We start from the raw sequence: 25,389 nt of genomic DNA on the forward strand, positions 1-25,389 counted from the left end.
CACTACACTACCGAGGCACACAAATTCTTTAGATTCTGTTTTATTTCTCGGTCTCAAAATGGTATATGTAGGACCAGTCCTATATTTAAGATCCGTCCATTAATACGTAAAAGTTTGAAATTACATCCAATCCTTTAAACCTGAGTACATAGCCTGTGGACTTGTAAGTAACATCAATGCACTTGTTCTGAAAGTGCTGAAAATGGTAACTGTGCTGCGCTCTGTTGGATTTTCGGAGAACTTTTTACAATCATTTCCAACAGTGAAATGTGGTACTTGTGCTGCTGCTGCTGCTGCTGCTACCTAACGGATAATGAACTTTTGCAAATTTAATGATTGTAATAGCTTGGTTGGTACCGCTTCTGCCTTGTAAAAGCGCTAGGCCAAGGGTTCGATTCCCACCCAGGGCGAATTTTATCCAGATGGAAATATTCTTCCTCGGAACGGCTGGCTTTTTCTTATCCTGTCTTCCTTCTATCTTCGATTTCGGGACGATAAGACCTTAGCAGTTACAGTTCCCTCTGTCAAACCTCTAAAGAAAAAAAAAGACTAAGCATTTTTTAGCTAACATCGTTATGTTCCTGAGTACAGCTCGCACATTGCTTGCGCATCATAAAGTCAACGCCACGATATTGAAGACCGGGGGAAGCAAAAAACACGTGCAGACTGAGAATGAAAGGTAACAAAAAGGCGCTAGGTCGCGGGTTCGATTCCCACCCGGGGCAAACATTATGACATAGAGCCAACGTACGTTCTAGGAAGGGCTCGCTTTCTCCTATCCCCTCTTCGCTTTAGGGGCGATAAGATCTCAGCCGTTACATTTCCCTCTATCAAAGCTAATCGATCGTGTTCGATAGAGGGAGCTGTAACAATAGAGGTATGAAAGTAAACATTAAAATCCGGCCCGGGCGGGAATCAAACCCGCTGCCTAGCGCTTATAAGGCAGACGAGCTACCAACCAATAGAACTAGGCTGGCATTCAGAGTTTGTTTCTCAAGTTCCCGGTTTTGGACAAGTTCCCGGATCTGGCCAAGTTCTCGGATTATTATTCCCGGCTTTGTTTCCCTTTTCTAGGCATGTCGATCTCGATGGGCTTTCTCATCATCACGTTCATCGTCTACGCCATGATCTCCGAGTTGCGCAACCTGCACGGGTGTTGCCTCATGTGCCATATCTTCAGCATGTTCATGGCCTATGGGTTTCTGGTGGTCACACAAGTGGTGGTCACTCACTATGAGGAGTATGTACCGGCCAAGTACTGCGTCGTGATTGGTGAGTTCGGCATTATTCGGTTTTTTTCCGAACGGAACTTCGGGGTTTTTCGATCTAAAGGTGTGTCCACACATAGTCGACCGACCATCGAACGACGTCAATCCACATCGATTCACATTATTCAACGGCCCTCGACTATGTACACACCTTTAGATAGGAAAACCAAATTTATCCTTACCAAGTATAGGTAGCTATTTTTATGAAAATTTATCCTTATTAATTAGGTGAAGCGACGTCAATCCACATCGATTCACATTATTCAACGGCCCTCGACTATGTGGAGTTGTGGACACACCTTTAGATAGGAAAACCAAATTTATCCTTACCAAGTATAGGTAGCTATTTTTATGAAAATTTATCCTTATTAATTAGGTGAATAACTTAATTATCTACTGCATGATAATGACTTTATACGTCATGAGACCCCCAGCAACGGAGCTTTCACCCCAAGAGAAATTTTACTAATGACCCAAGAGTACAACGGAGCTTTCACCCCAAGAGAAATTTTACTAATGACCCAAGGGTAATATACCTACCCTAATAGGTAATACCTACACTTAATATAAAACATGCTACATAATTATATGCTACTCCTACGAGCAGGTAATTAGGTAGGTAATTAGTAGGGCTGATGATACCCGGGTAAAAGGTACCCCAACGTTCCTAGGAAGGCAGTAGGTAAATCTATAATATATAAAAATGAATGGGTGTGTGTGTGTGTGTTCGAACTTTATGCCTGGCCAAACCGCTCATCCGATTGCTATGAAACTTTGTCAACTTATTGCTTGCACTCCCGTGAAGGTTATAGGCTATTTTCCGGTTCGTTTTTGTTAAGCTACGCCGAGCAAGACCACTAAATGGATGAGTGACATGAACGGCCATGCCTTAAGGATTTACTAGCAGAAATCCGGAGAGCGAAGCGACGGTTTTCGGCTAGTATCATAATAAATTGAAGATCTCTGCACGTAGGTAGCGTAGTCTACTGTTCTAGAGATGAGAGAAGTATGGTCTATTGCTATTGTTCTAGAGATGAGAGAAGTGTAGAGAACCCAAACAAATCAGATTACACTCCTGGCCTGTTTCTAACTTTTGTTTCTTTGTGAGTGTGACACCACTGGAACTAACACCTAGTACGTGTAGGTAGCCCTAGTTAACGGCAGAAGAAAGAAAGAGAGAGAGAGAGATCTGAGAAATAAATAGACAGAGAGAGAGAGAGAGAGAGAGAGAGAGAGAGAGAGAGAGAGAGACTAGATGATGATGATGCAAGAAAGAGAACTGAAGAGGGGGAGGGGTATAGTGGTATACCCGTATGCCGAGAGTTTCCGAACGAAAACCCGAATATCAGCGACTCGCTCGCCTACTCGACTCTCGAGTGAGAAATCGGCACGGTGTAATTTCCAGGAATAAATATTCAACTCGATTAATTTCCACTCGAGTTACAACTCGAGTTGGAAAATAATCGAGTAGAAAATAATCGAGTTGAAAAATCTCACTCGAGTCCCATCACTAAACTGTTTCAAAGGCTTTTAAAATTTTCCATTCAAGCCTTACAACAAGAGAAGAGAGCAGCTTCAGCTTTGTTTCAAAGTTATGAATTTTAACTCCGTACGAACTTAAAGTACAAAGTTTTCGGGCGGATTTAGATAACACAATTGAGGAGCAGAATGGAAAAAGGGCCCTTGGGACAAATCGTTGTTTTGAGATATAGGGCTTTAAAGTTTTTGAACCGAAATAACAAATTTGGCTGTGAAAATGAAGTTTGAGCAGTTCATAAGAAATGATATTTGTTTTGTTTTAAATAATTTAACGCAATAAAAAAACAATATTCACAAAGTCTTATACAAGAAATATTAGTTTTAAAAAAGCTCTTTGGAGGCCCTTTTTCCGTTCACTGGCCTTTTTTCCATTCTCGAGGTCCTTTTCCCTTATATAATACTGATAAGTTCTTATCAGATAGATATGGGCAAGCAATCATCACTGTCAGTAGATTCTGAATGTTCTTCCACTACAAAATCACTTAGTTCTGATGGCAGCATTATAAGGTGTAAAATGATACAAGTAGATGAAAATTAACAGTAAAGGAAGCATTTAGTAATGCTGTGATACCCACTAATTTGTGAAGAAGCTCTCTGCTTTATCACGAAGTTTCAAGATTTGATTGATTAGTTTTTAATAAGAAGTGTTTCGCCGCCAATTTTCTTAACATCTTTGTAGGTATCATTTATTATTATTACCTAATTATTTATTAATGTTTTCCAGGATTCCTGATTCAGTTCTTCTTCCTGGCCACCTTCTTTTGGCTCAATGTGATGTGTTTTGACATCTGGTGGACTTTCAGGTCAGTAAAAATATCACTGAAGGTAAGCCACGTTGAGAGTGGTTAGTATCTTATCTCGATGGCTGACCACCTGGGAAATTGCGCGCTGCTAGCTTTTGCCGGTCCCACTCAGGCTGGGTGAGGTTAATGTGAGTAGGCGGACAGCTTGTCACCGAATGAAGGGTAAAGCCCTCGTCATTAAAAACCTTAGCAGTTATACAGGGACGTTAAACCTTAGGATCACAAAGTTGAAAACAGATAGTACCTATAGAAGTATACGTACCTACATACATAGGAGAATCCAAGGGAGAAGAATAGATTACAATGCCACGGCTAAGGTACCTACCTGCTAAGGCAGTTCCCAAACGTTTCTTCTATGCGGCCTCCTTTTTAAATTGTACAAGCTCCGCGGCCCCTTTACTTTATCATACATACGTATGTGATCATATCCGCGGGACAGAGAACAAAAGGTCATCATTTGGCATGTGGAGTAGGAGTGTTGTTTCTGGAATTAGTCACTAGTCTTTGTATTGTTGATTGATTGATATGTTTAACAAGCTATTTATTGGCTGGATTTAATAAAGACTCAAAATAACAGAGTTTATGCTTGTCTACTTGCTCAAAATTTTAATTTAGTTTGTTTTGGGCACTACTTCAGGTTGTCTTTGTTTCGTTGTTGTCATTCTGTTTGTTTGATATGTTTAACGAGCTATTTAATGACTTGATTTTTAGCTCAAAGTCATTCTTGTTTTATTTGTTTCAATGGAGGGTAAAAGTCCCGTCACTAAAAACCTTAGCAGTTACACAGTGAGGTTAAACCTTAGGATCACAAAGTTGAAAACAGATAGTACCTAAGTATACGTACCTACATACATAGGAGAATAGAATTGTGAATTTCCAAGGGAGAAGAATAGATTACAATGCCACGACTAAGGTACCTACCTGCTAAGGCAGTTCCCAAAGGTTTCTTCTATGCGGCCTCCTTTTTAAATTGTACAAGCTCCGCGGCCCCTTTACTTTATCATACATACGTATGTGATCATATCCGCGGGTCTGAAAGTCCTTCGGGGGCCCTAGACGCAAGTTTGGGAACTACTGTACTTAGGTTTACACTATACAATGTGCGAGAGATGGCGTAAGAGAAGAACAGGAGTTTTGTAATCTCAGATTCAAACCATCATGTAAAAAATTGTGTCATCAGGTGGCATAGCTGCGATTTTTCTCATCAAGGTGACTAGAAAGAGCGATCAGTAAAATTGTTTTCAATGCAATGACAAAGCCATGAGTAGGTACAAGATGAGTTGTTTTTATTTTTTATTTTAGAGGATTGATAGCGGAAACTGCTGTAACAATTTGTAAATTTTCTTTGTACGGTACGGTTTCCCGAAGATACGGTTCGGGAAAAAGCTCAAAAGGAACTAGCGCTTCTCACGACTTTCCCTTTAGCCACAGGTCGCTCAAATTTTGCAGACAGCTTCCATAATTAATGATGATCAAAAGTGTCCGCGGGTCGGACAAATTGTGTCATCGGGTGGCATAGCTGCGATTTTTCTCATCAAGGTGACTAGAAAGAGCGATCAGTAAAATTGTTTTCAATGGAATGACAAAGCCACAAGTAGGTACAAGATGAGTTATTTTTATTATTATTTTTTATTTTAGAAGATTGATAGCGGAAACAGCTGTAGGTAACAATTTGTCAATTTTCTTTGTACGGTACGGTTTCCCGAAGGTACGGTTCGGCCGTTATTCCAGATCAAAGTTCCGCTATTTAGGCCTATACAGGGAAAAAGCTCAAAAGGAACTAGCGCTTCTCACGACTTTCCCTTTAGCCACAGGTCGCTTAAATTTTGCAGACAGCTTCCATAATTAATGATGATCAAAAGTGTCCGCGACCCGGACCTCGAGAAATGTACGGTTTGGCCGCAATTTAACGCCAAATCCTTGAAAAGCCCAAAAAGAGTTCGCAGTGGACCTCGAGAAAAAAAATGTACGGTTATGTTTATTGATTTCCATTTGTTCTGTGTGTTTCTTTCTATAAGTCCTATTTTTTACTTGGCGTGTTTGCAGCTCCACCGTGCGTCCCATCCACGGAACCATATCTCATCAGGAGAACACCAAGTTCCTGTTCTATTCCCTGTACGCCTGGTTATGTCCTGTCACTCTAGTGGGTATCACTATAGCCATGGACCTCCTACCAGAAATCTCTTGGATTATTAAGCCCGGGTTTGGTGAGAAAAAATAAATAAATAAAATAGTGATAAGGGTGCCACAAGTTTATGAAACTTAGAGCGGAAGAATTTTATCATTGAGTTACTTTTACTTCCCATTATTTAGGTTGTCGAGCTTCCTGATAAAGAGTTCAATATTAGAGTGGCGGCACCCAGTCACTCGGTTAGGCTTCCGGCACCCTAGATTTCCTCCCCGTGTGCCTACTCGGGAAAGGAAAATTTGTCCAGAAAAGCTCCGCCTTTTACTGCCTTAAACAGACTTTTTACTAAAAAAATAATAATAATAAAAAAAAATCGTGAGATCCCCCTCAAAAACCCAAATGTGAAAATATCGCCAAGTTCCTATTCTCTTCACAGCGGATCTGGGCATGCTTATCTACTTCTACGGACCAGTGGGCTGTTTAGTGATCGCCAACATCGTTATGTTCCTGAGTACAGCTCGCACATTGCTTGCGCATCATAAAGTCAACGCCACGATATTGAAGACCGGGGGAAGCAAAAAACACGTGCAGACTGAGAATGAAAGGTAACAAAAAGGCGCTAGGTCGCGGGTTCGATTCCCACCCGGGGCAAACATTATGACATAGAGCCAACGTACGTTCTAGGAAGGGCTCGCTTTCTCCTATCCCCTCTTCGCTTTAGGGGCGATAAGATCTCAGCCGTTACATTTCCCTCTATCAAAGCTAATCGATCGTGTTCGATAGAGGGAGCTGTAACAATAGAGGTATGAAAGAAGACAGGCTTCGCGCCGGGTGGTCATAGAACCCGCGACATAGCGCTTACAAGGTAGACGGGTTACCTTAAAAGCTACTAACTAGGCTGGTACATAAATTTCTTGGCTAAGTGGGAAGATTGAAAGGGGAATTTGCTTTCTTTTTGTTTAACAAGGCATATAATTGCTGGATTTTGAGCTCAGTTTGCTTCGTTGTTTCAGGTTCAGATTATATCTGAAACTATTTGCTGTGATGGGAGTCAACTGGATTATGGAAGTCGTGTCTTGGGCTTGTGGTGGAGAGCAATATTTTTGGTAGGATACCAATAAATCAATATCTATCAGATTAGTAGAAGCTTAACCCATCCTTGTGGTCTCTTTAGCCCCTACACCTAAGCCTCAGATTGGCCTTTTTGTGTATCTTGATTATTAATTTATCTATCAGACAGCTTGATCTAGGTTTTCACTATACAATTTATAAATACCGTTTTCCATTTTCCAATCTCTCTAAGACTGGGTGAGGTTATTGTGAAGAGAGGCTGGCTTTCACCTATCCTGTCTTCCTTCTCTCTTCGCTTTCAGGACGATAAGATTTTAGCCGTTACAGTTCCCTCTATCAAAACTCTTAACAGAATAGAATATTCCTTGTTTATCCTGCTGGGATAGGACTGAAAGGGACCTTTACCCCCGCAGTCTAAACAAGGCCTTATATATATATTATTACACAATTGGATCAAACTTTATTTACAGATGGTAACAAAATGTATCTACATATAAATACAAAATAAAGTTTGATCAAGGGTACGGTATAGGTACGTATACGCGGTAGGAGTAGGTAGTGCTTTATTTATACTGTCAGCTTGGAACAAGTTGTCCCATTATACTAACAGTCCCTAATGAAAAATTGACCTGAATGACCTCAGTATGTTCCTGTATATTAGGCATCTACCTACGACAAGTACCTATTACCTATACGTATTAGGTACCTACTGCCTTTATCTAGGATCTGTAACTTCTGTAAGGTAATTAATGGTGTGCTTTATTTATACTGTCAGCTTGGAACAAGTTGTCCCATTATGCTAACAGTCCCTAATGAAAAATTGACCTGAATGACCTCAGTATGTTCCTGTATATTAGGCATCTACCTACGACAAGTACCTATTACCTCACCTTGTTTATCCTGCTGGGATAGGACTGAAGAGTCCCTTTACCCCCGCAGTCTAACCAAGGTCTTATATATTTTGACATATTATGGGGAACACATATGTAATTATTACAATTAGAGTAAATGAACATTAATAATAATAAAACCACTCTCATTTCAGGTACGTTTCAGATCTCACTAACGCCCTACAGGGGGTGTTCATCTTCCTCATTTTCGTCTGCAAGCGTCGCATCCTCACCCTCCTAGTCCTCAAGGTGTATCCGAAATGTCGATGGCAGTGTCTCCCTTAAGACAGGATAATGAGCATTGTTCTAATATCTTCATGTTAACAGTGCGGCACACGTCATCAAGCTTTCATGTTGACATTTAGAAACTAACTTTATTAAATTACGATGGCAGTACTTTACGGACAGCAAAACCTCCGGGGGCTCCAGTGGTACTACTGCCCGCAGTGTGTTGAGCTTACAAAGCATACAGACCAGAGTGAAAGGAGTTATGGAAGGAGATGATGAAGGGGATTGTGAAACTGAACAGACCACCCAGAAGACAGTGGAATGAGGACTAAACAGTCCCGAAAGCGAAGGAAGACAGAATATGAGAGATTCTGCCGTTCCGAGAACGAACGTCGGTTTAGGATAAAATCCGCCCCGGAGGGAATCGAACCCGCGACCTGGCGCTTACAAGGCAGACGCGCTACCCTTCAAGCTAACTAGGCTTATTATATAAATATAAAGCTTATTACAAGCTTGAATTTGCTTTTTCTTTTGATGCTTACAAACTTCATCTTAAGTTTTCATTTTGATAGAAATTTGCATCCCTTTCAAATCACAATTAGATTTTTGTCCCTGGAATATTTCCTTTCAGCAAGAATTTGAATTTGAAGAATAGTAACTGCATATGAAATAAAAAAAAATAAAACAAACAAATAAAAAAGGGGCCCAAATGAAAGAAAAGATAATTTAAATGCAAATGATTCAAGAACATGCAATTGAGTATATTTCGATATTTTGAACTGGAACATCTAAATAGGTGGGGTTAGCATGAACTAATACTAAATGAGAACTTTATATTTTGTCATACCTCATGATAGGGTGTAAAAATAATTTCAAATGTAGGTGAGCCCAAATGAAAGAAAAGATAATTTAAATGCAAATGATTCAAGAACATGCAATTGAGTATATTTTGATATTTTGAACTGGAACATCTAAATAGGTGGGGGTTAGCATGAACTAATACTAAATGAGAACTTTATATTTTGTCATACCTCATGATAGGGTGTAAAAATAATTTCAAATGTAGGTGATTTAAATTAAAGCTTTAACAGCAATACTTTACATTACTCAAATCCTCTTTGAGCAAAATATATTTGAACTGCAAGGAACGCCACCTTTCTTCCACTTTGCCATCTAGGTGGTGTGGTCAAGGTACTCGCCTTGTAATCAGAAGCGTATGGGTTCAATCCCAAACCCAACTCAGGTATGAAACTTTATCATTCTTGTTACTACATATTCTCTAATGTAGTTTTCCCACAAACATTTAACACATTATTACATGGATGACAATTATTTCTTTTTTAAATACCTATTTTTAGATTAAAAGTTACAAGACATACCTATAAAGAGATGACAGGAGTAGAAGGTACAGTACTTTGTATAGTCCAAAGCAACATCATGATGCAACATTGGGGTAATGGCATGGTAAGTATATTACACTTAGTAAATTCTGCAGCTTTTTAACACCAGCTTTACTCTTCCGATTTTGGTACTCTGTAATTTCTGCAGCCTTTTAACAGCTTCCTCATAAACACTGTCAGCAAGGGTCTACAACTTTACAACAACAGATTCCTTGTAAAAATGTTCGTAGATGGGAGAGATCTATTGACTGGTGAACTTCTGAATTTCTGACAGAAGATTGATGTACGAGGCATGTTCGTAACCAGTGGACAAGTTGCTCAGCTTGTCAACAAACTCGTTGGAAATGCCCTTCTCTTCCAAATAGTTCATGAGGAGATCATACAGGGGCTGGAAAAGTAGAAAAGTGTAGAGATGGTGGTAGATGGGAGAGATCTATTGACTGGTGAACTTCTGAATCTCTGACAGAAGATTGATGTACGAGGCATGTTCATAACCGGTGGACAAGTTGCTCAGCTTGTCGACAAACTCGTTGGAAATGCCCTTCTCTTCCAAATAGTTCATGAGGAGATCATACAGGGGCTGGAAAAGTAGAAAAGTGTAGAGATGGTAGGTAACTTTTTTTTTACTCCACTAGCTTATTTTATGTTGGACAGAGAACAAAAGATCATCATTTGGCAATACTTTTGGCATGTGGAGTAGGAGTGTTGTTTCTGGAACTAGTCACTAGTCTTTGTATTGTTGATTGATTGATACATTTAACAAGCTATTTATTGGCTTGATTTAATAAAGGCTCAAAATAACAGAGTTTATGCTTGTCTATTTGCTCAGAATTTTAATTTAATTTGTATTGGGCACTTCAGGTTGTCTTTGTTTTGTTGTTGTTATTCTGTTTGTTTGATATGTTTAACAAGCTATTTAATGACTTGATTTTTAACTCAAAGTCATTATTGTTTTATTTGTTTGTTTTGTTTTTTTTTTTTTTAAATAAAATAAAATAAAATAATAATATAAATAATAAATAAAAAATCCAACTAGAAATGAAATAGGTACACAACCCAAGTACTTGTTCAGTACAGGTATAAAAAATGAGAACTTGGCTAAAAAACCGACTTACCCCATCCAGAACCTCTTCCACTGACGGCATGCAATAGTGGTTGTCTTTCCATTCTCCCTTTCATAGGTGTCCACTTCATCAATTGAGAATAGATCATCTGAAAACCACAGAACAAGATGCCATAAAATAAAATCACAGGTACACGTGCTAACAAAGAAAGGTTAGCCTACTAATAAAAATTGAATATTCTAGAAGCCTAAATTAACTTTACGTACATAATATATGTAGGAAACTTTAGTGGCTAAGTGCAAAACTCTCCATTTTCTACCATAATGCTTACTTAGGTAGGTAATTGAAAATGGAAGTTTAACAATGTCCTAGATGTCTCGTGCCTAGTCGGCGATCTATTTAATAATAAAAAATAAATAATAATAATGAAAAAATTAAATAAATAAAAAAAAATAAATGAAAAATAAATATAATAATTATTCATATATTTTTTTTTTTTTACTTACTGTATCCATCCTCAGAGGGTTCACTCTCAGGAGGAATAAACGAGCATGTGAAACCCAATGTCTTGTTGCCCTTGATGAAGTTCACTTCAAATGATGGCTTGGATTTCATTTCAATTTCTGGCTCATCCATGTTTGGGTCTATTTGTGGCTCTGCATCAGCATCTACAGAGTGGTTCACATTGAAGTGGATTTCTATCTTCTCGGACCCAACTGTTTTTTCTAGTGAGACTTCTGGACCATCAAGTTTCACTTGGAATCCATCAATTTCCGAAGGAATGCTTTTGGACTTTTGAATTTTCTTTTCAGCTTGAATTTCTTCTGACAGAAATTCAAACAGTTCTTTCTCAGCTGAAACAAAAAGAAATAAGCTGAATTAGCCTTTTCTCAGATGACACTCACTTTGAAAGGTTTGATATCAATCAAGGCACACTATATTTTTATGAAGGAATGCTTTTGGACTTTTGAATTTTCTTTTCAGCTTGAATTTCTTCTGATAAAAATTCAAAGAGTTCTTTCTCAGCTGAAACAAAAAGAAATAATCTGAATTAACCTTTTCTCAGATGACACTCACTTTGAAAGGTTTGATATCAATCAAGGCACACTATATTTTTATCCCTGCTCAAGAATTTGAAAATAGCATATTTTTATCCCTGCTCAAAAATTTGAAAATAGGTAGGTATTACATCATATTGCTTCAGAAGATATTTGTTGTGGACATCACTTGAATATTTCAAACATAGCATTGCTTTGATGGGAGTAATTTAAACCATACATTTGATAGGAAAAGCCCTGAATTTCCCATTGAAAATAGGTAGATATTACATCATATTGCTTCAGAAGATATTTGTTGTAGACATCACTTGAATATTTCAAACATAGCATTGCTTTGATGGGAGTAATTTAAACCATAGATTTGATAGGAAAAGCCCTGAATTTCCCAGTGTTGAACAGAAGTTACCTAGCTACTGAATCATCAGACCCCCGAGCAAGTCTGACCAATAAAGTGTCCTCCATGGTTAGGTATATAAGAGAACTTGAAAGTTACTTACCTACAGCAGGCTTACCTTTGCCATGGGCAAATCTGCATTGGCACCAGTTACTGTTAATTTTATTAGAAGCTACGCTCATTTGCAGAAGAGATCTTGTGGACACTGTACGAGCTGGGTGTAGGGCAGAACTTGAAATGTTGCGGAGAGAAGCAAGCCCGAGGGCAGATTTGAAAAGTTTGTTCATATTGTGAGGTGAAGGTACTGTAATATAACTGGAAAACGCTTTATTTGACTGGGAAACTCGCTTTTCCGTCGGAAAAAAGTTCAAGATTCAAGTTCAAATCGCCGGAAGTCGAAATCGAAACGTGAAATTTTTGGTTTCTAACCTCAAAATTTTAGGTTTTTTTTTATCACAACTTTCAGTTCTGATCGAGATAGAAAATATTGCGGGATAAAAAAAATCCCTCAATTTTAAAATATGCCTTTTACATTTTGAACTTTGCATCTTTACAAGTTTGCATAACCTCTGATTTTCCTCAGATTTTTCAGATTCGTGTTCGTGACTTCATATCTGATTTTTGTGCAATATAAAAGATTAAACTATATAGAAATTACCAACGATTCCTACCAACGAAACTACAAATTCGTCAGGGTGTGACAAAAGACGATGGAGCAATGTTTTTGAAAAAAATCCCTTTTTTTCCCACCCTAAAAAATCCCCAGAAAATTTACCTTTTTAAAATTAGGGATGAAAAATACTTAAAAGGTATTTTTGAATTTTGTGATAAGAGATAACGGACAGTCTTGATCTTGAATATTGATAAGGATAAGGATTCCAAGGTGTTCTCCAAAACCTGAATGTAAGTTATAGCTTATAGTGTTAAGGACACTTTGAAAAAAGCAGAAAAAGCTGAAAAGCTCAAAAAGTGAAAAGCAGGCAAGAGATGTCTCAACTCAACCATCAAACCATTTATGTAAGTTTATGTCAAAGTCCAGTGCAATGGTAAACCCTGCCTAATAGTTCTAAAAAACTGCTTTATGAAGAGAAAATTTGGTGAAATACAAGTTTCTTTCATTCACTGAAGAGTGGAATGGGATATCAGCTTACAAGCAAGCCCAGTGCAATAAGTATTATTTTTTGTCCACAGATTTTAGACCATGACAACTAGTGAGGACAGTGAAATGAAAGATGAGCTGTCTGGAATAGCCATAGAAGTACACAGCATTGGACCTGATGGCTTGGATTTACCAATGGAAAAGCCCTCTGAATGCTCAGGTATATTTTCATCCATAAAAGCTAAATGTGTTGCTTGATATCTACCTACAGGAAAAAACAGCTTACTAAGATAACAATCTCTATTACAGGTATCTATCATACATCCAACTTTTTTCTTTTTTTAAGTATTATTTTATTATAGTTTTTATTAGGATAATAGATAGGTAGGTAAGTAAGCACCTATTCAGATCTGTACTTGGATGATATATAGGGTGGCCCATTTATATTCACCAAATGTAATTTTTTCCCCACAGGATGCCTTCAAGTTCACCAGGAAATCCAATCAATATCAGCAGACGTTGAAAGTATAAAAGGTCACATAGCCTCACTACAACAAAGCGTTGACAGTCTAGACAACAAAATAGCCAAATCTACATCAGTTAATATTGAGATATTAAAGTATTTGAAACAAATGGAATCAAAATTCAGTTCCTTCACCAAAGAAAAAACAAAGAAAGACTCTTCTCTACATTTTGTTGACAAAACTCTTCCTGTGAAGAGTGTAGAAGATTTTTGGACTTTCAATGAAAAGATCAAAACAGACAAGGAGCTTAAAGAAAACTTTGTAAGTTAAAAAAAAAGTGCCATTATTGACTAGCAAAATGAAACAGAAAATGCTACATTAGACTCTCATGGTCTGTGTCATAGCATGTCCATCCCATACTTAATTTATCAGCCCATAAGAGACTTACACTACTTTCCATTTAGGTGCTGGGTCAACCCAAGAACACCAGAAAGTAATGCATTGAAATATGTAGGTTTTTAGAAAATTGCAATCTAGATACTTACCTAATAATGTTTATTTATTTTTTTTTCTAACTCTGGGAATCAAACTCATCACCTTCTTCATAGCATACAAATTTGTTTGGTCTAACCATGTCGTTATTGGGTTTTATCATTTCCTCCCCAGATTGTTCGAGTCCTCAGTCTTGCCGCAGAAAATCAATCCAGTCGTAACTTTGTGTTCAAATTGGTGAAGTATGTCATGTCAGATTTTGTGGCTAGCAGCTTCTCTCTGACGGGGAAAGGAGTGAACATAAATATAAACGAAACTGATGTCTACCATGTTCTACTGAGTAAGTAATAAAAAATCTGGTGTAAACATCACATGACTTTCCTCATCCTATTGAATGGTGCTTATAGTGGGTGGCCTAACGTCACAATTTTGGCCAAAAGCTGCATTTCTTCAGGAAAGCACCAAATTTGGTATGGACCTTCATTGGGGAAATTCCTCAGTGTTTGGATAATGGACGTTTCAATCAATATACAACTTGCTTACAGAATGATTTTAGTGTCTCTGACGTAGCTACCTACCTATACAAAGTAATATGGCCAAATGGCCATAGATATACAATTAATATTGATATACAATGAATTAATATGGCATATGGCGCCAATATTGTAATATGTGGTGGCAATTTTATCAAACAGTCTTTTGTGTTTGGAGCCTGTTCCATGAACGACTGCACTCTCCACTTTTTACTCCACGTGCAGATTTTATTTATATTTAAACAGTTTCAAAGTGTAGCAACCTAGCAACCTCCATGGCCGGGCGGGTATCACACTAGGCTTGCACGCTAGAGATCTCGGGTTCTGTTCCCGGCGGGGTCGAAGTTTTTTCGGCTCTATACTTGGAGCAGCGACCAGTGGCAGCATTACAAGGTGTAAAATGATACAAGTAAAGGAAGCATTTAGTAATGCTGTGATACCCACTAATTTGTGAAGAAGCTCTCTGCTTTATCACAAAATTTCAAGATTTGATAGATTAGTTTTTAATAAGTGTTTCGCCGCCAATTTTCTTAATATCTTTGTAGGTATCATTTATTATTTATTGTTATTACCTAATTATTTATTAATGTTTTCCAGGATTCCTGATTCAGTTCTTCTTCCTGGCCACCTTCTTCTGGCTCAATGTGATGTGTTTTGACATCTGGTGGACTTTCAGGTCAGTAAAAATATCACTGAAGGTAAGCCACGTTGAGAGTGGTTGGTATCTTATCTCGATGGGTGACCACCTGGGAAATTGCGCGCTGCTAGCTTTTCCCGGCCCCACTCAGGCTGGATGAGGTTCATGTGAGGAGGTGGGTAGCTTGCCGCCGAATGAAGGGTAAAGCCCTCGTCATTAAAAACCTTAGCAGTTATACAGGGACGTTAAACCTTAGGATCACAATGTTGAAAACAGATAATAGTACCTATAGAAGTATACGTACCTACATACATAGGAGAATAGAATTGTGAATTTCCAAGGGAGAAGAATAGATTACAATGCCACGGCTAAGGTACCTACCTGCTAAGGCAGCGGTTCCCAAACGTTTCTTCTATGCGGGCTCCTTTTTAAATTGTACTAGCTCCGCGGCCCCTTTACTTTATCATACATACGTATGTGATCATATCCGCGGGTCTAAAAGTCCTTCGGGGGCCCTAGACCCGAGTTTGGAAACTACTGTACTTAGGTTTACACTATACAATGTGCGAGAGATGGCGTAAGAGAAGAACAGGAGTTTTGTAATCTCAGATTCAAACCATCATGTAACAAATTGTGTCATCGGGTGGCATAGCTGCGATTTTTCTCATCAAGGTGACTAGAAAGAGCGATCAGTAAAATTGTTTTCAATGCAATGACAAAGCCATGAGTAGGTACAAGATGAGTTGTTTTTATTTTTTATTTTAGAGGATTGATAGCGGAAACTGCTGTAACAATTTGTAAATTTTCTTTGTACGGTACGGTTTCCCGAAGATACGGTTCGGGAAAAAGCTCAAAAGGAACTAGCGCTTCTCACGACTTTCCCTTTAGCCACAGGTCGCTCAAATTTTGCAGACAGCTTCCATAATTAATGATGATCAAAAGTGTCCACGGGCTGGACCTCGAGAAATGTACGGTGCGGCCGCTATTTAACGCCGTACCTTTGAAAAAGCTCAAAAAGAGTTCGCAATCCTCAGGCCTTTCAGCCAAAGTCGCTCGAACTTGGCGCAAAGATTCGATAAATTATGTAGATCAAAAATATCCTTGGACCCTGTTTCCCGAAGGAACGGTTCGGCCGTTATTCCGGACCAAAGATCTTACCATATCCTCATAGGTCTGTTGGGGTCTTACTCTATTCCTTCTCCCCTCCGATTTAAATTCCATTATTCTTTTTGGCAGTCTTTCTTCTGGCATTCTGTTCTAAAGGCCTAACCATTTCAATTGTTTTTTTTTTTCATCTTTTTACTGATTTCTATATAATTTGTTCTGAGTCTTTCTTTTTTATTCGTCGTATTTTTAATAATAATAATAATAATAGACTCTTGAGTGGAAGGCAACCACTAGGCGAGGTTAACGCCTTAGGCGTTCTCTACCACCTAACCCTTAGAGCTCCATTATTATGTGGTCAAATTCTCAAATAAATGAGGATAAAATTCCATACCTCGGCTGGGATCGAACCCACGCCCTCCTGATTACCAGGCGAGCGTCTTGACCACTACACCACCGAGGCAGGTTTCCCGCTATATGCTATATGTACATTTACACTCATTAGGTAATGGGTATACATAATACATATATGTACATAGTCTACATTTTTCATTTGAAATATATCTATCTACCTTTAGGTGTAACACCCAACTCCCTATTAGGTTCTCATCCTCCGTCAATTTAGGATTAGGAAGGAGTTCCTTTCGACATTTATAACCGGTAGAAAGAAACTTTTTACTAGCAGGTTCTCATTAATACGACGGAGTTTTTACTATCAATCCAAAGTCCTTATTTATACGAGTGTCCGGTGGTATACAGGGTTCTTCATCGGACTATTAGACATGGACAAAAATCAGGGTCTGTCAGTTGTATTTTCCTTTTGAAACTTGCTCTCTTCTGAAGTCGGAAATCCAAGATAGCGCGCCATCGGAATCGGTTTTGTTTCCGAAACAACTTAATTTATAATTTATATTTAATTGTAAAAATTATATGAACAAAGAGGTGCTCTACTAAACTGTTGGTATAATGGAACAACTTGTTCTAAACTGACAGTCTAAATAAAGCACTATGTACTTACTTAAATACTTATGCTAAGTAACAAATTTCCTCGTGATTTTTCCCTATAAAACTGGTTGAACGGAATATGGGGACACCCTGTATACAAAATCATAGTAAAGTTCTGATTGGCTAAGTACTTCTATCATCGAATAGAACGCCTATTTATTTCCTGTGCCTACACCATCCATCCATAATATACGTTGTATCTGAAAAACATAGCATGCACTACTATCAACACATCAATTCTACATCTCTACCTACTGACATCTGGCCACATTCAGTCTTGAGGAGTTGAAAACTTGGAAAAGTTGTATTTCCAGCCTAGTTAGCTTAGTTGAAGCAGCGCGCAGACTGATCATACACTTCCAACACTTCAGACATTTCCGACAGATTTTGTATTTTGCTTCCTATGTTAAGTAATGGTAGTCCGCACACCTATCCGTATCAGACATTTCCAACACTTCCGACATACTACCATTACTTAACATAGGAAGCAGAATACAGGATTTGTCGGAAATGTCTGAAGTGTATGATCAGTCTGCGCGATGCTTAAGCGGGAAGATTGAAAGGGGAATTTGCTTTCTTTTTGTTTAACAAGGCATATAATTGCTGGATTTTGAGCTCAGTTTGCTTCGTTGTTTCAGGTTCAGATTATATCTGAAACTATTTGCTGTGATGGGAGTCAACTGGATAATGGAAGTCGTGTCTTGGGCTTGTGGTGGAGAGCAATATTTTTGGTAGGATATCAATAAATCAATATCTATCAGATTCGTAGAAGCTTAACCTATCCTTGAGGCCTCTTTAGCCCCTACACCTAAGCCTCAGATTGGGCTTTTTGTGTATCTTGATTAATTATTTATCTTGATTAATCAGACAGCTTGTTCTAGGTTTTAACTATACAATTTATAAAGATTGTTTTCCATTATCCGATCTCTCTGAGACTGGGTGAGGTTATTGTGAAGAGAGGCTGGCTTTCACCTATCCTGTCTTCCTTCTCTCTTCGCTTTCAGGACGATAAGATTTTAGCCGTTACAGTTCCCTCTATCAAAACTCTTAACAGAATAGAATATACCTTGTTTATCCTGCTGGGATAGGACTGGAAGGGCTCTTTACCCCCGCAGTCTAACCAAGGTCTCATATATTTATTATTACACAATTGGATAAAACTTTATTTACAGATGGTAACAAAATGTATCTACATATAAATACAAAATAAAGTTTGATCAAGGGTGGGGTTAATGCCTATGGCATTCTCTACCAAGGGTGGGGTTAATGCCTATGGCATTCTCTACCAATATTTAGACATATTATGGGGAACACATATGTAATTATTACAATTAGAGTAAATGAACATTAATAATAATAAAACCACTCTCATTCCAGGTATGTCTCAGATCTCACTAACGCCTTACAAGGGGTGTTCATCTTCCTCATTTTCGTCTGCAAGCGTCGCATCCTCACCCTCCTAGTCCTCAAGGTGTATCCGAAATGTCGATGGCAGTTCGAAATCGAAACGTGAAATTTTTGGTTTCTACTTTCTAACCTCAAAATTTTAGGTTTTTTTTATCACAACTTTCAGTTCTGATCGAGATAGAAAATATTGCGGGATAAGAAAAATCCCTCAATTTTTAAAATATCCCTTTTACATTTTGAACTTTGCATCTTTACAAGTTTGCATAACCTCTGATTTTCCTCAGATTTTTCAGATTCGTGACTTCATATCTGATTTTTGTTTTTGTGCATTACCAGCATTTTACCTATAAAAGGTATTTTTGAAATTTGAATTTTGTGATAAGAGATAACGGACAGTCTTGATCTTGAATATTGATAAGGATAAGATAAGGATTCCAAGGTGTTCTCCAAAACCTGAATGTAAGTTATAGCTTATAGTTATAGCGTTAAGGACACATTGAAAAAAGCAGAAAAAGCTGAAAAGCTCAAAAAGTGAAAAGCAGGAAAGAGATGTCTCAACTCAACCATCAAACCATTTATGTAAGTTTATGTCAAAGTCCAGTGCAATGGTAAACCCTGCCTAATAGTTCTAAAAAGCTGCTTTATGAAGAGAAAATTTGGTTAAATACAAGTTTCTTTCATTCACTGAAGAGTGGAATGGGACATCAGCTTACAAGCAAGCCCAGTGCAATAAGTATTATTTTTTGTCCACAGATTTTAGACCATGACAACTAGTGACAACAGTGAAATGAAAGATGAGCTGTCTGGAATAGCCATAGAAGTACACAGCATTGGACCTGATGGCTTGGATTTACCAATGGAAAAGCCACTAGTGAGGACAATGAAATGAAAGATGAGCTGTCTGGAATAGCCATAGAAGTACACAGCATTGGACCTGATGGCTTGGATTTACCAATGGAAAAGCCCTCTGAATGCTCAGGTATATTTTCAACCATAAAAGCTAAATGTGTTGCTTGATATCTACCTACAGGAAAAAACAGCTTACTAAGATAACAATCTCTATTACAGGTATCTATCATACATCCAACTTTTTTCTTTTTTTAAGTATTATTTTATTATAGTTTTTATTAGGATAATAGATAGGTAGGTAAGTAAGCACCTATTCAGATCTGTACTTGGATGATATATAGGGTGGCCCATTTATATTCACCAAATGTAATTTTTTCCCCACAGGATGCCTTCAAGTTCACCAGGAAATCCAATCAATATCAGCAGACGTTGAAAGTATAAAAGGTCACATAGCCTCACTACAACAAAGCGTTGACAGTCTACACAACAAAATAGCCAAATCTACATCAGTCAATATTGAGATATTAAAGTATTTGAAACAAATGGAATCAAAATTCAGTTCCTTCACCAAAGAAAAAACAAAGAAAGACTCTTCTCTACATTTTGTTGACAAAACTCTTCCTGTGAAGAGTGTAGAAGATTTTTGGACTTTCAATGAAAAGATCAAAACAGACAAGGAGCGACAACAAAATAGCCAAATCTACATCAGTTAATATTGAGATATTAAAGTATTTGAAACAAATGGAATCAAAATTCAGTTCCTTCACCAAAGAAAAAACAAGGAAAGACTCATCTCTACATTTTGTTGACAAAACTCTTCCTGTGAAGAGTGTAGAAGATTTTTGGACTTTCAATGAAAAGATCAAAACAGACAAGGAGCTTAAAGAAAACTTTGTAAGTTAAAAAAAGTGCCATTATTGACTAGCAAATTGAAACAGAAAATGCTACATTAGACTCTCATGGTCTGTGTCATAGCATGTCCATCCCATACTTAATTTATCCCATGGGCCATAAGAGAGTGCCATTATTGACTAGCAAAATGAAACAGAAAATGCTACATTAGACTCTCATGGTCTGTGTCATAGCATGTCCATCCCATACTTAATTTATCCCATGGGCCATAAGAGACTTACACTACTTTCCATTTAGGTGCTGGGTCAACCCAAGAACACCAGAAAGTAACCCATTGAAATATGTAGGTTTTTAGAAAATTGCAATCTAGTTACCTACCTACTTACCTAATAATGTGTATTTTTTTTCTAACACTGGGAATCAAACTCATCACCTTCTTCATAGCATACAAATTTGTTTGGTCTAACCATGTCCTTATTCAGTTTTATCATTTCCTCCCCAGATTGTTCGAGTCCTCAGTCTTGCCGCAGAAAATCAATCCAGTCGTAACTTTGTGTTCAAATTGGTGAACTTAGAAAATTGCAATCTAGATAGGTACCTACTTACCTAATGTGTATTTTTTTTTCTAACACTAGGAATCAAACTCATCACCTTCTTCATAGTATACAAATTTGTTTGGTCTAACCATGTCCTTATTGGGTTTTATCATTTCCTCCCCAGATTGTTCGAGTCCTCAGTCTTGCTGCAGAAAATCAACCCAGTCGTAACTTTGTGTTCAAATTGGTGAAGTATGTCATGTCAGATTTTGTGGCTAGCAGCTTCTCTCTGACGGGGAAAGGAGTGAACATTAACATAAACGAAACTGATGTCTACCATGTTCTACTGAGTAAGTGATAAAAAATGCAAAGCCAGCCTAGTTAGCTTGGAGGGTAGTGAAAATCTGGCACAAGACTGACTATTTGGCCATTTCATCTACCTTGTAAGTGCTATGTCATGGGTTTGATTTCCGCCTGGTGTGGACTTTACCCTAAACAGGTAAGTTTCGTTCTCGGGAAAGCTGGATTTTTCCTGTCCTGTCTTTCCTGTCCTGCTTCACTTTCGGGACTATAAGACCGTAACAGTTTGGTATTTTTCCTTCTATCAAACCTCTTAAAAAAAAAACATTCCAAAGAAGGCTAATACTCTTGAGGCTGAGTGCACCCTGAATTACATAGGGCCATAGGTGATCAACCAGTTTAATATTCCACCCACGTTTGTTGGCACGTGGTGAAAAGCATATTCTCGATCCAAGGGTGCTGGGTTCGAAACCCTTCTTTGGCCCACAATTTTGCGACCTAATTTTCCCTCTTTCTCGTTTCAGATGCTTGTGTCAAGTTGTATCCACATGAAAGTCTTTCCAATTTAAGCAAGAGTTTTTCCGATTATTTTTCACAGACAAGAACTCGCATTTCAAGAAGGTTTGTATCTCGTCAAGCCAGCCCAGTTAGCTTGGTTGGTAGCGCGTCTACCTTGTAAGGCCGCGGGTTCGATTCCCGCCCTTGGCGTATTTTATCCCGATGGGATAATGTTCGTTCTCGGAACGGCTGGCTTTTTCCCGTCCTGTCTTCCTTCTCTCTTCGATTTCGGGACGATAAGACCTTAGCAGTTACAGTTCCTTCTATCAAGTCTCTTAAAAAAATCTTCTCCTTTCTCTGCCCCTCTCTCAATCCTCATTTCATGTTAATTTTATTATTTCTTCTTCCAGGGAGGTTAATCGAGACAAGAAGATGGCCATGATGGAAAATGAAGACTTTTGCAATACAAGCGTGAAAACGTAAGCATGTTTGAATAGTTCTAAGAATCTAAGATAAAAGAATCTCCGTGTCCGAGGGGGTATCTAATTTTTCTCCTTCATTTTTCAGATGTTAGATAGAGGGAACTGTAACTGCTGAGGTCTTATCCTCCTGAAAGAAAAGGAAGACAGGATAGGAAAAAACCAGTCGTTCCGAGAACGAACCTTATCTGTCTAGGATAAAACCCGCTCCGGGAGGGAATCGAACCCGCGACTTAGCGCTTACAAGGTAGACGCGCTGCTACCCTCCAAGCTGAATTAGGTTAGCTACTCTTTTTAGATCTATTTCTATTGTGAACAATCGTCAACCCTGTAAAAGTTGCGTAAAAATTAACAAGACTTCATCATCCCAACAGGAAAACAAAACGTCCATCTGCAGACAAGAAGGAGATGGTTGTGAAGCGAGCCAAAACTTTGCCTAATAGGACTGAAGCTTGCTCTGTCAGACTGAGAAGTAGGAGACGAACACATAGTATTGATGATGAAGGTGAAGATAGCTTGGATAAGGAAGAGGCAGATGACGTAAGTGATCGAGCGAAATAAGCTCTAGATTCGTATAAGCTTCTTCTTCTTCTTCTTCTTCTTCTTCTTCTTCTTCTTCTTCTTCTTCTTAAAAAAGTGGTTTGATAGAGGGAACTGTAATTGCCAAGGTCTTATCGCCCCGAAATAGAAGAGAGAAGGAAGACGGGATGGGAGAAAGCCAGCCGTTCCGAGAACGAACCTCATCTGTTTAGGATACAGTTCGCCCCGGGAGGTAATCGAACTCCCGACCGCCACAAGCTTCTTCTTCTTAAAAAAGTGGTTTGATAGAGGGAACTGTAATTGCCAAGGTCTTATCGTCCCGAAATAGAACAGAGAAGGAAGACAGGATGGGAGAAAGCCAGCCGTTCCGAGAATGAACCTCATCTGTTTAGGATACAGTTCGCCCCGGGAGGTAATCGAACTCCCGACCGCCAGCCTAGTTAGCTTGAAGGGTGGGGCGTCTGCCTTGTAAGCACTAGGTAGCGGGTTCGTTCCCGCATACGCTCCCGTACACAATGACATCACACCAAATGTCCCGAGCAAAGCTCCCTTGCAGGCAACACATACAGATGAGGTTTGTACTTGGAAGGGCTAAAATGAGCATACCAAGGCTAGAGCTTTTAGCGGCTTGTATCGCAGCCAGATTATATCAAAACGTAATTAATGATTATAAATTGCATAATGTAAAGACGATCTGTTGGACAGATGCCTCGACAGTGTTGGCTTGGCTCCAAAGACATGAGCCTGTCCGGTGCTTCTTCTCTCTTAGCTTTCGGGATGATAAGACATTAGCAGTTATAGTTCCTTCTATCAATTTTTTAAGTAAAAAAAAGAGGCTAACTAGGCTGGCTCATTTTATTTTCCTACTTTCTACTAAAATTACCAAATAGATATAAAGGTATAAGGTAATTCAAGCATATCACTTTGTTTTCTGTTTTCTCCTCAGGTTGAACCTAAAGCGAGCATCGTAACTGTGATAGGTTACTACACTGGGGACAACAACCCGTCCAGTCTGTCCAACTCTACGGTACAATACGTTCCTCTGGAAGAGGAAGAAGAAGGAGAAGAGGGAGAAAATAAGGATGAAGAAGAAGAGGAGGTTGAGGAAGAGGAGGAGGAGGAAGAAGAAGAGGAGGAGAAAGATTCTAGTGAAAGATGAAATTATAGTGTTTGGAGCCAGTTGCAGGCTGAAATGGGAGGCTGGGACCCCAAGCTTGTGGAAAAAAAAGATCACCAAAATATTAAGAAATAGAATAGAACATACCCATTATACCTTATAGGCGACTCATTGAGAGGTCCGGAGATCAAAGATCCGCTGCATTTCTCACGCAGAGAATATCTCTTGCGATTCAGCGTGGGAACTCTGCAGCGGCTATATTGAGTTGATTGTTTTAAATAATACATATTTATCTATGACTCCCTGTTTATACTGTCAGAATGAGACGGAAAAGTCCCTTTACTCCCGCATTTTAAATAAAGCCTTATGTAGGTATTTGGCACCTACTGAATAGGTGGTGTTTCGGCGTACTAAGCGGATCTCGAGAAACTCACCTCCTGTAAAAGACTTTATAAACGCCCATTTGTGACATATTTATCGATGACTCCCTGTTTATACTGTCAGAATGAGACGGAAAAGTCCCTTTACTCCCGCATTTTAAACAAAGCCTTATGTAGGTATTTGGTACCTACTGAATAGGTGGTGTTTCGGCGTACTAAGAGGATCTCGAGAAACTCACCTCCTGTAAAAGACTTTATAAACGCCCTGTATAAAATATAAACTGTACATTTGTGATGTGTTCGTAATATGTACACTGTAAATTGACGATAAACTCCTTTGAAAATCTCTTCCCCCAAAATTGTACGAGTCTTCAGTCTCGCTGAAGAAAATCAACCCAGTCGTAACTTTGTGTTCAAATGGGTGAAGTATATCAATATCAAGTCGGATTTTGTGGCTGGCAGCTTTAAGAATAATCTTACCTTCAGAGCGGGCCAGGTCTCTCTCCTGGATAAATCCACGGAAGGGGGCAATACCAGTACCAGGTCCTATCATAATGATGGGTACAGAGGGGCGAGTAGGGAGTCTGAAATCAGGGGATAGGCACAGTTTAGTCGTAGGGAGGCACATGATATAACAATATTGAGAAGATCATTATTTATTTAAGAAGTTTCCATTTATTTGATAATCGATACAAAGCTCTCAATATAAAATATTCAATAAATAGGTAGTATAAACATCCGTAGAAAAAAAAGAAGATTGTACCTCGGTACCGCTTTCGCATTAATTCAAGGTACATTCTTTTACATCCATGCCTATCTGGTTAGAAAATTTCTGACCCGGCCAGGATTCGAACCCAGCACCTCCGGATTGGGAGTCAGTGCTCTTGACCACTCAGCCACAGAGGTGGGCTGAGTGGACATATACTAAGGGATGGTAATGTTACGGCACAAGCCACAGAGTCTAATGTAACAGTCACTATCAGGTAGACCTGATCAGGTGAAAAGGTCCGCCTGCCTGGTCTACCTGTTACTTGATAGGCACACTCATTATCAGGTAGACCTGATCAGGTGTACCTGTCGTCAGGTCTACCTGATAGTGAGTGGCTGACCTAAGGGATCGGAATGTTACGGCACAGGCCACACGAGTCTAATGTAATACTCATTTGATCTTGAAGTAATGCAAAAGCGGTTCCAAGGTACAAAAAAAAAAAAAAAAAAAAAAAAAAAAAAAAAAAAAAAAAAAAAAAAAAAAAA

General features: G+C 38.6%; 3 protein-coding genes across 6 annotated transcripts; 2 read left to right on the top strand and 1 right to left on the bottom strand.

Moving 5' to 3' along the window:
• The first annotated feature begins 575 nt into the window (after positions 1-575).
• Positions 576-9,716, top strand: LOC103510850 (G-protein coupled receptor Mth2-like). The gene is made up of 9 exons (XM_026824799.1): positions 576-679; positions 986-1,272; positions 3,532-3,610; positions 5,657-5,817; positions 6,145-6,343; positions 6,752-6,844; positions 7,855-7,973; positions 8,095-8,809; positions 8,994-9,716. Exons 1-8 carry the CDS (start codon positions 576-578, stop codon positions 8,250-8,252), a joined length of 1,200 nt encoding a protein of 399 aa, XP_026680600.1. The 3' UTR covers positions 8,253-8,809; positions 8,994-9,716.
• Positions 9,717-9,740: 24 nt separating this feature from the next.
• Positions 9,741-12,280, bottom strand: LOC103510846 (complement component 1 Q subcomponent-binding protein, mitochondrial). The gene is given in 5 exon segments (XM_008475545.3): positions 9,741-9,907; positions 10,443-10,499; positions 10,502-10,539; positions 10,898-11,245; positions 11,947-12,280. Coding segments are annotated over 5 exon segments (774 nt in total). The 5' UTR covers positions 12,131-12,280; the 3' UTR covers positions 9,741-9,760.
• Positions 12,281-12,638: 358 nt separating this feature from the next.
• LOC103510847 (YTH domain-containing protein 1) lies at positions 12,639-24,105 on the top strand. Of its 4 annotated transcripts, none has more exons than XM_008475548.3 (8): positions 12,639-12,746; positions 13,035-13,162; positions 13,417-13,727; positions 14,073-14,238; positions 21,646-21,742; positions 22,030-22,098; positions 22,473-22,638; positions 23,585-24,105. In XM_008475548.3, exons 2-8 carry the CDS (start codon positions 13,045-13,047, stop codon positions 23,795-23,797), a joined length of 1,140 nt encoding a protein of 379 aa, XP_008473770.2. In that variant the 5' UTR covers positions 12,639-12,746; positions 13,035-13,044; the 3' UTR covers positions 23,798-24,105. The 4 variants fall into 4 exon arrangements, with proteins under 4 accessions (XP_008473770.2, XP_017300247.1, XP_017300246.1 ...); XM_017444758.2 differs by having other exon boundaries at positions 23,591-24,105; XM_017444757.2 differs by lacking the exon at positions 12,639-12,746 and adding an exon at positions 12,756-12,860.
• Positions 24,106-25,389: the final 1,284 nt, after the last annotated feature.

The sequence above is a fragment of the Diaphorina citri genome, unplaced genomic scaffold (genome assembly GCF_000475195.1).
Source record: "Diaphorina citri unplaced genomic scaffold, Diaci psyllid genome assembly version 1.1 scaffold650, whole genome shotgun sequence".
Classification (NCBI taxonomy): domain Eukaryota; kingdom Metazoa; phylum Arthropoda; class Insecta; order Hemiptera; family Psyllidae; genus Diaphorina; species Diaphorina citri.